The sequence below is a fragment of the Hipposideros armiger genome, unplaced genomic scaffold (assembly GCF_001890085.2).
Source record: "Hipposideros armiger isolate ML-2016 unplaced genomic scaffold, ASM189008v1 scaffold_1163, whole genome shotgun sequence".
Lineage (NCBI taxonomy): Eukaryota > Metazoa > Chordata > Mammalia > Chiroptera > Hipposideridae > Hipposideros > Hipposideros armiger.
Window position 1 is genome coordinate 172,250 of NW_017732513.1, and position 10,329 is coordinate 182,578.

The following is a 10,329-nucleotide window of genomic DNA, read 5'->3' on the forward strand; positions in this document are numbered from 1 at the left end:
TATATTGCTTTGCATTGCTATATGCTCTTGGAAAGTTAGCCTCTGTATTATTTACAAAAAATAAATAATACTTCTCTCTGCCTTCCTAGTAGCTATTCAATATAATAATGAAAATGGAAGCAATTGGTAAACTATAGGATATTATTATTATATTTTTTAAAGTATTGACATGTTTTTGGTACTACTGCTTATAATTTTCCATAAAAAGATAACTTTAATCTTAAAAATATACAACTTTTCTGGCACCGTAGAGGCTGAACTGGCACAGTCTTCAGCTGAGTCCTAGGTAATCTTTCCATCACAGTGTTTACTTCCATTTCAGCAGCAGTAGCAGCAGCAGCAGCAGCAGCAGCAATGCTTTTGGGCTTGAGTGAGGATGCTATTGTTCATGGTCATTCTCAATATCGAGGGTCCTTAGCTCCACAATATAACACTTCATTTTATATAGGGAGTTGTAAGCATCTCAGTGCAGCAGTAGGATATTTTTGAACATTTTTTTAATTGTTGAAAAAAAAGTTACCCCATGGTGAAAGAGAATCATGTTTTTCATTAATCATTGATTTCATCACAGCAGATTTCTAATCTTGTAGTGTTTTAAGCCACTAAGACAATATTCAGCTAAGCTTTGAAAAATTACATAAAGAAATTCTAAGGCTTTATAGCAAGTGGCTCTGGATCGAATAACTGTACCTCCTCCAGCGCAGCAGCTGTTTTCTAAATTTCCATCCATTTCTCACTGTCGACGGATGCTCTGGCTCTCTGCGTGATCATACCAACGCATGTGATTTGTGAGATGGTGTTCATTAGCAACAAATAAATAGATATTAATTTGTTTTTCCTCTTAACTCTCCAGTTTTCGGGATAGTTATTAAAAAATCAAAAAGCATTTCACATACATTTTGTGAATTGTAAGATTCAGAAATTCTCTTGACTTCTTAGTGGACTCATGATATTAGTATCTCAGCCTGATAATAACTAGGTGTGAGAAAAGGTTTACAACAAAAATTTTACTCATAAGTTTTGATTTTGTTCCATGTTCAGCCAGTGATTGTTTTGATAAGCAGAAAGAGAATCAAAGAAAAAGTGCTTCAACTTTCAGTGCAGTGTAAAATAGTGTTTATAGATTTTGCTTAATCTGCTCTCTGAAAATCAATTATAATCAAAGGATTGATGTAAAAATTTTTAGCGTGAGAATCTTTTAGCCTTAGGAAAATCAGTTTATCTCCTCTTCTCCACTTTCCTGCTCTGTAAAACAGAGATGATGATATCAATAGTACCATGAAGCATATCAGGTTTCTCTTACTTAACTGCATTTTCACTGTGAAAGTTGTCTTCAGGCAAACTACAGAAAATACCAAAGTATAATCCTCAAGTTGTCAAAATATAATTTTCATAAAAAGTAGATAGTGAGAATGGGTAAGAGTTCTACTTAACTCTTTAATGAAGGAACCAGCAAAGAGACAAAGCAGATTCCTAAGACGAAATGAGAACCTGGATGGGTTTTTATTTTTGTTTTTTAGGGGTTTTTTTTAAAGATTTTATTGGGGAATTGGGGAAGGGGAACAGCATTGGGGAATCTGGGAAGGGTAACAGCCAAGTTGCTGTCCTTTTGTTCTTCAGTCTAGTTGTGGAGGATGCCGCTTCACTGGCCCATGTTGGTATTATGATCGTTGTGCTCTTCCCGGCTGAGGCAGATCGGTCGCCAGCCATTGGATGGCCACTCACAGAGGCTCACGGCAGCTCACGCTGGCTGCCAGCCACTCACGGTAGCTTTACAGCATCCCACTGCAGCCTACACTGTCGCTGGCCACTTACGGCAGCCTAGCTCCAGGTTGAGCTATTGTTCACAATCTTAGCTATAGAGTGGGCAGCATCACTGGCCCATGTGGGAACCGAACTGGTGGCCTTGCCACTCAGGGCTGGGGCTCCCAAGCCAACTCAACCCACTGAGCCACTCAGCTGGCCCCCTGGATGGGTTTTGATAAAAGGAAAAGCTAAAATAAGATTGTTCAGTTATATGCCTGATAGGGCAATGAAAACGTACACTTGGCATATCTTTTCTATCACAGAGAAAATAAGATCATTGCACATCTTCAATTTTTTAAAGTTGACATCTAATTTCATAAAAGCTGTAAAATGTTTCTACAATACTCAATAGTAAACAGTAAGGGAAACAAAGTTACACACTCCTACACTGGATTGATTATATCTGAAGCAGGGGCATAAGAACGCTGTTACCTTTTTGCTCAGGTTCAGAGTAACTTTCCTTAGTAAGAGTGAACTATAAACATATTTAAGGAATTGCTTTTCCATAACTCTACAAACCACCAGCAGAAACTTTTGGACTACTCTCGCCAAGGGCTTCGTGAAGAATCACCTCTCTTTAGCAAAGGATAAAAGTCAATATTGACTAAATGGGAACCTGACATTTTTGCAGCGTTGTTCATATTGAAAAGAGTTTACAGGCTATTTGAAATATCAAATGTATTTTATGATCATACTGATATACATGTATTTTTTTTTAAGCCCCTGAATTATGAAGAAAACCATCAAGTGGTCCTGGAAATTGGAGTAAGCAATGAAGCTCCGTTTACCAGAGAAGTTGCATTCAGAATGACAACTATGAACAGAGCTTTGGTCACAGTTCATGTGAGGGATCAGGATGAAGGGCCTGAATGCAACCCTGCAGCCCAGTATGTACGGGTTAAAGAAAATTCAGCAATGGGGTCAAAGGTCAATGGCTATAAGGCCTATGACCCCGAAACTAAAAGTAGCAACGGTTTAAGGTACAAAGCAATCTATAACCACATACTGATAATGTATTTAAAATAACTGAGACAGTGAAGTCTTTTAATACATTTTATCTTGCTAAAGGCTATTTTTTTATTTTTTATTAACAGGTACAAGAAAGTGCACGATCCGGAAGGGTGGTTCACCATTGATGAAAATTCGGGGTCCATCCAAATGTCCAAAGTTCTGGACAGGGAGGCCGCAGCCCCCAGAAATGACTTCTATAATGTTACAGTCCTGGCACTAGACCAAGGTAAACACAGAAGTTTTAATCTGGTACTTTATAAAGGAATTGCAGAATAATGCAATTATTTTTGTGAAGAATTATTCTTATAATAAGTAAATGGAATTCTTAGATATTACTTTAAAGACCCTGCTCCTGTTTCTCCTCATCAGCTAACAAGGTAAAGCTACTTAGAACCAACAAGCCATGTCTTAATTATTTTTATGCCCCCAGCACGGCGGGACCTTAAATGCTTATCGATCTCTGTTAGAGGACAGAGATGAAATTGAACTCTGAGACTAGATGAATGTTCTCACCAGACTCTTCTAAAACTCTTTATGTCACTTTAAATCGAGCCTTTAAATAGCTCAGCTGGCTAGTAGTTCAAAATTATTCTTTCCTTGAATTCTGTTCCTTAAAGTAAGCCAGAGCTTCTCAACCCTGGTTTCATGTTAAAATAATTTTAAAAAACATCAAGGTATACACACTATCTTAGACTATCTGAGTCAGAATCCCTCGTCTGGGGAGTCTAGGCAGCAGACAATAAAACAATAAAAATAAATTTAAAAAAATATCCCGAGGTGGTGTGACTGTGTACCTGGATTAGAACAGCTTTTCTGTAGTCTCTTTACTGCTTATTAACGTCTGTACCCAAGGAAACCCAAGGAACCCAAGGAAACCCAAGGAAATAGAGTTTGAAATTCAGACATTTATTTTTACTGTTTGGTAATAACTCGGATAAAAAGTTATTGGCAGTTGTATCTGATATTATCAACAGCAGTTCTTATTTTAGATGATCTGCAGGTTTCATTTACCAGTTCTCCTATTATAATAACCCAGCGTTTACTAAAAATAACCATGTATCATGTTTAGAACCTAGCTGATTATATTTCCTTAAGAAACCATAAAAGACTCTACAAATGACACTAAGCCTTTTTCCTTTCTTCCTAGATGGTAGATCATGCACTGGAACACTTGTAGTTAGCATTGAAGATGTGAATGATAATGCACCAGCAATACTTCAGAATTATCAAGTAATCTGCAAACCAAAGATGGAATATATGGACATTTCAGCTGTTGACCCTGATGAACCTATCCATGGCGCACCATTTTATTTCACCTTGTCAAACACTTCTCGAGAAATCAACAGAATATGGACCCTCACCAAAGTTAATGGTATTCAATGGAAAATAACGATTTATATGCTCTGAAATAACTGAGTATGAATTTACTTGTTCACGTACAGGAAACACATAACATTGTTTCTCATTAACATATTTTAGAAGCCTATTGTAAACTTGATCAACATTGTGTGGGGCTTATGTTACATATTGTCCATAAACTTAAAAAAATCATAATTTTTATGAAGGCAAAATTTACTCTTAAAACAAAGACAAAAAAGCTTTGCTAAAATATTGGGCAACTTATTGTTAATTTAAAAAAAAAATTTTAATCTCTTTGCTGTTTTTTAAGTAACTCCAGTTAGGTGAAGAGAGAACAGAAGATGGGCAGTTTAAGTTTGATTGTCAACAAACTCTGGAAATGCAGAGTCTGAGTGTATGGGACAAGCATCCTATAGTATTTTGGAAGGAAACATGGTGGGATATGGACAGACGTCTGGCACTAGAGCTTTCAGGGCAGCCTCTGTGATAGTGGTTTCTGGGGGGTGTAGTTCAGCTATGGTTTACTGCTTCTTTGTTACCGGGTCATGCTCTTTCATGCAACTGGATTTTACTGTGTTCTGTCCCTTTGGTCTAGAATACCTCTCTTCCCATTTCTTAGCTTGACATTAGGTCATAATATTTATGGAACACTTACACTGTTCCAGACCCTGGGGATATATACAGATATTAACAAGACAGACATGACTCCAGTTCAGATGCTCACATCTAGGAACTCTTTCTTGAAGTAGAAGGGTGGGCACTATGACCTTTTGCTACCTTAATTATAGTGCTTTTCAAGTTGTATTATCATCTGTGTACATGTCTCCTCCAATATATACATGAGTTTCTCAAGACATTTGTAATCCATTTTTGTATTTCCAGCACCTAGCCCAGTGCTTAGTAGATGCTAACTGCTTAATAAATGTTTGTTGAATCAGTAACACATGAATAAATATGCATGAAAGAAGGAAAATACTAGGGTAGCAAGGAGATCGGTGTTGTTAGACTTTAGAAAGTTTTAGTAAGAATGCTGTGAGATTGGGTGGAAGGAAAGATAGACTCTGGTGATGATGGTCCTTAGGTACCAGGTGAAGGAGAATGGCCTTTGTACAGTAGGTGGTAGCAGGTATGCATCAGGAGTGTACAAGTAAGACAATACTGTATCCAGATTTATGTCTTAAAAAGGCGACACTGGTGACAGGTGGACAGTCAAAAGAGGGCAGAGCTGAGTCGCAAGGAAAATCAGAGACTGATGCACTCATATGAATGACTGAGACATGACTATGGCTCAGTTTGTGGTCTTGAGGGAGCAGAGGGATTTAAAGGATCTTATCTTAGACACAGTGTGACCCTGAAGGGTCAACATAAACCCAAGCAGTGATTCACATTCCTTTGGGAAGCTTCAGGTATGAGGTGCAGCCAAAAATCTTTGAAGTCCTTATAACTATAACGGTGCATTTAAGCACAGTTTACGAATTACAGATGACTTCCAGGATATGCATTATGCTACTTTGTCATTTCACTTAGTGCATTGCAAAAACTCAAGAAGGCTGTAATTGTCATTTTGAAAGTGCGTGGAGCTTTTGGTCAGTTGATAATAAGGTCATTAAAATAAGGTATCAAGACTGTTGGAGGAAATAGCGCAGTTGATAAATATGTATTGTTATATAGACATAGCTGTTTTTTGTGTGTAATCCTTATAGCTAGCCTGGGTGACATTAATTAGCTTTCTGGTATTGAGAATACTTCTGGGGGCAAGGCATTAATAACAAAGTATCTATTGTGTTTTGAAAAATTGCCTAATCCATAAGGTTAATGGACAGGTACCAGAAGCTAGATGGATAAGAGAATGTGAACTTAAAACATCCTTTGTTTGTAACTATATGTGTTAATTCTTTATGAGTTTCATAAATTGCTACTACAGAAAAATGCTTGAAGTGTTTGTTAAGAGCCAATCTAGAATTCTTAGTTTATAGATAAGGGAATAAATAAGGGAATATTAAATACTGTTGAAATGTTACTGAGTCACTCCAATGCCAAATTCTTTCTTTAAGTTTCTCTCTAAAATGTTACAATGAGCAATACATATGTGATTATGTTAAAGCTTGAAAAAGATGAAGATAGTCATTAATTTTTATTCATTTTCATGTGACAGGTCGTTCTTTCAGAATAATACCTTTACAAACCAGTGTGTTAAAACAAATGCTAAGGGAGGAAGGAATATATGTTCATTAAAAATATAATTCTTGTTTTTTCTTTCAGATACTGCTGCCCGTCTTTCATATCAGAAAAATGCTGGGTTTCAAGAATATAATATTCCCATTACTGTAAAAGATAGAGCAGGCCAATCTGCAACAAAAACCTTGAGAGTTAATCTGTGTGACTGCACGCATCCCAGCCAATGTGTGCAGACTTCAAGGAGTGCAGGAGTATCACTTGGAAAGTGGGCAATCCTTGCAATACTACTGGGTGTAGCATTACTTTCTTGTGAGTCTTTTTATTTAATGTTAAACTATATAAGAAATATCGGAGTTCAGGAAAAGGTCTTTAAAATGAGTCTTGTCCAACCATCCATCGGATGTGAGCCCCCTTTACAAATTCCTTGTGTGTTATTACCTGAGTTCTGATTAATTATTTTTCTGTGAGAAGGAGCAAGACCCTTTCTAAGATAAAAGATTTCATATTTGGACAAAACTGTTGAAAATCCCTCAAACTGTGCTCAAGCTGTCAACGTATAACTTTTATTTCTTGGTCATAGTGCTGCCCCTTTTAAGTGTTATAAAACGATCCAAAACTTTTGCTATGTCGAAGTCCACTAAAAGCCATGTTCATCTCCTGTCTCCTTACTATTCAGCCACAGACTTATGGAGATGTTCAGATTGCAGCAATATCTCTTTTTTGATATTACTTGCCAATTTTTAATTTTATCAACCTCCTCACCAGTTGTGTAGCTCCCAGTGGCACTATATCTTTCCCTCTCTTTTATTTCCACCAAATCCTTCAGCTTACATTAGCTGTTGTTCCTTTGTTCTATGGTAAGAGTAGTGATTAAGAGCAAGACTCGGAAATCAGGCTGTCTGAGTTTGTACCCCAGCTTTATCATGTGCAAGCCATGTGACCTGGGGCAAGTTACTTACCTGTGCTTCAGTTTCTTCATTTGTAAAAGGTGATGATTATAGGAGCCTACTTTATGGAGTAGCACTGAGGATTAATGAATGCATGCGAAGAGCTTAAAACAGCGCATGGTATATTTCTAATAAGTGTTCATTATTTTTCATCAACTCAACAAAATAAATGTCTATCGAACATCTATGATATCCCCCAAATTGTGTCTAGGTGCGTGGGATTCATAAATGAACAAAACAGACAAGAGCAAACAAAACCAAACAGTCTGCCTTGAGACAGTAAACTAATAAATAAATTAAATGTGGTGGGGGAAAAAATAGATAAAAATCATTAGGATTTGTAGTGCTGTAGAATGTGTGTGTGGGGGGGGCGAGGTGGGGTGAGTGGGAGATTGGTGCCAGTGATTGCAATTTTCAGTAGATGGCTGGTCAGGCCTGAGAAGGTAATTTTTGATGATTTTTGGAAAAGGTGAGTCAGCCAAGTGGAGACGTGGGTAAAGACCTTTCAGTTGGAGGGGAAAGTCAGTTCAAAGGTCCTAAGGTGAGAGTATGCCTGGGGAAATCAGGAATGGCAAGGAGGGGAAGGAGGGGAAGACATGGAAACACAAAGGTCTAAGGGGCCACATAGTGTAGGTCAGAGTTGGTGCACGTTTTTTGTAAAGGACTTCCATTTTAACCAATGAAATCTGCCCATATAGCAAGAAAGCAGCCACAGAAAATATTTAAATGATGGTCGTGTTCCAATAGAACTTCATTTATGGACACCAAAATTTGAATTTTTATATAATTTTCACATGTAATAAACTAGTATTCTTTTGATGTTTCCAGCCATTTCAAAATATAAAAACCATACTCATGGGCAGTACAACAACATGTGGCAAACTGGATTTTGGGCTGTAGTTTGGCAATCTGTGGTATCAGAGCTTGTAAAACATTGTAAAGAAGTGTAGTTATTACTATTAGTTTTATTATCACATATTTCAACCTCCAAAATTATGATTTAGAATGAAAATTCTGAATAGAAAAAATACAAAGTAGGTTTAATTTTGAGACTTGGATATAAATCTATTCTGGGAAAAATGTTTTGTCATGCTTTCTGATAGGAAAACCAATCTTTTGAGTATCAATCAGTAAATCTTTTTAAAGTCTTTGGCTTAAATAAATGTCAGTGACTTTTTAAAAAAATAATCTACTTGTTATGATTCTAAATATTATAATACAATGGGTAGAATTGAAATTCTTAAAGCAGAGCTACTATCAAAATATACATATAATCATGCCAAATTTAAAAATCTAAGCTAAATCATGGTCTGTTAATTTAGAAAAGGTCAAGGTGATTCATGGGACACCATACTTGGTGACTTTATTTGCCTCTTGTGCATCCTAGGTGATGAGATACATTTTATGTATGTTAAATTTTATATATTCTTTTTTTTTTAAATTCAGCTATACTGCTAACTTTAGTGTGTGGAGTTGTTGGTGCCAGAAAAAAAAAAGGTTTTCCCGAAGATTTAGCACAGCAAAATTTAATTATATCAAACACAGAAGCACCTGGAGATGATAGGGTGGTAAGTAATTTTTTTAAATGAATATTTATCTCTGATATCTCCCATAATTTCTTAACTCATCCTCATGAAGTGATTTTGAAATTTAGGAGTTAATTTATATTTTTAATTGAGTCACTTTTTGTAGGCATAAGTATTTTTTTATCTGTCAATATTCAAACATTTATGTAGTGGCATTTATTGAATTTTTTAAACCAGATATATTGTTTGCTATCTTTTTTCTACTCTCCAGTGTTATGATTTAAAGCTTGTACTTTGATGTTAGAAATTTATTTTAACAATCTTTTTGGCTCCTCTCTACAATGTATGTTTCCAGGTATAGTTTTTCTCTTTGATTATTTATAATAGGCAAAAACAAAACAAAAAAACAAAAAAAAAACTTGCTACAAGCTCTGAAGATAAACAAAGAAAATATCAAAGAAATATATGTTTTTAAAAAGTGTGTGTGTGTAGAAGATTACTAGATTACTGCCAATCTCTTTTCTTATGTATTTCTTGGGACCTCTGGTACTTGGCATTTATGTTTCTTGTTTTTTGGGAAGTATATAAAAAGAAGTTCTTGCAAGGCATGTTATCACCTCAAAAAGATTTCAATTTGTTTATGAAAAATAGAATCTACTTCTATAGGGAAAAGAAATAGGCAATGACAGTAACCATTAGCACCAATGTGATAGAGCATTGTCTGTGTTCAGAGACACTTTTGACACATAAATATACACCTGCCATCTGGTCAACTGGAAAGGCCTGGCGAAGGAGGTACAGGTTACTCTGTAATTTAAAGAATGAGAAGGCCTTGAAAGTGAAGAGATGCTGGGAATCACTAAAGGGGAGGAAAATAACCTAAAGAATAAAAAAGGAGGTGACAAAGTTTAGGAATTATTCAACAAATAGTAAATAAATTGACGTGAAATAGAAGAAATGATGTTTTGGAGGCTTAAATAGAGGCTTGAAACTTAACTTAGGCTCGGCAGGAGAGGATATAAGACCAGGAGCGGGACTTTCACAAGCCACACGAAGGATTTTGGATTTATTCCTTGGTAAGGGAGAGCCAGGCAAGGCTTTTCTGTACAAAAGTCGCATAAGGCGAGCAATGTGATGCTGAATCAGCAGGGTAATCGAGGAGAAAAGGAAGACGGAGGATTGCTGATACCCAGTGAGAATAAACTTTGGGGAATGCACTTGGAGGTGGACAGAGAGTAGAGAGAATGTAAAACAGCACTGTAGACTTAGCTCCATTTTAGTTTTTTTTCCCCCCAGTTCTCCTCATTAGCTTAGAAATATAAACTCTGAACATGTATTTATTTATTTTATTTTATTTTTTAAAGATTTTTATTGGGGAATTGGGAAAAGGGGAACAGACAACTTGCTGTCCTTTTGTTCTTCGGTCTAGTTGTGGAGGACATTGCTTCACTGGCCCAAGTTGGCACCATCATTGCGCTCTTCCCGGGCGAGGCAGATCAGTC

General features: G+C 36.4%; 1 protein-coding gene across 1 annotated transcript in view; it reads left to right on the top strand.

Annotated features, from left to right (window-relative positions):
* Positions 1-10,329, top strand: part of LOC109376625 (desmocollin-3-like) — a gene marked incomplete at its 3' end in the record, with an annotated part of 53,367 nt that overhangs the window by 40,297 nt on the left and 2,741 nt on the right. Inside the window, exons 7-11 of the mRNA XM_019632675.1 lie at positions 2,527-2,786; positions 2,901-3,043; positions 3,965-4,189; positions 6,439-6,663; positions 8,748-8,869. Coding sequence (XP_019488220.1) covers positions 2,527-2,786; positions 2,901-3,043; positions 3,965-4,189; positions 6,439-6,663; positions 8,748-8,869 — 975 coding nt within the window. The remainder of the gene's footprint in view (positions 1-2,526; positions 2,787-2,900; positions 3,044-3,964; positions 4,190-6,438; positions 6,664-8,747; positions 8,870-10,329) is intronic.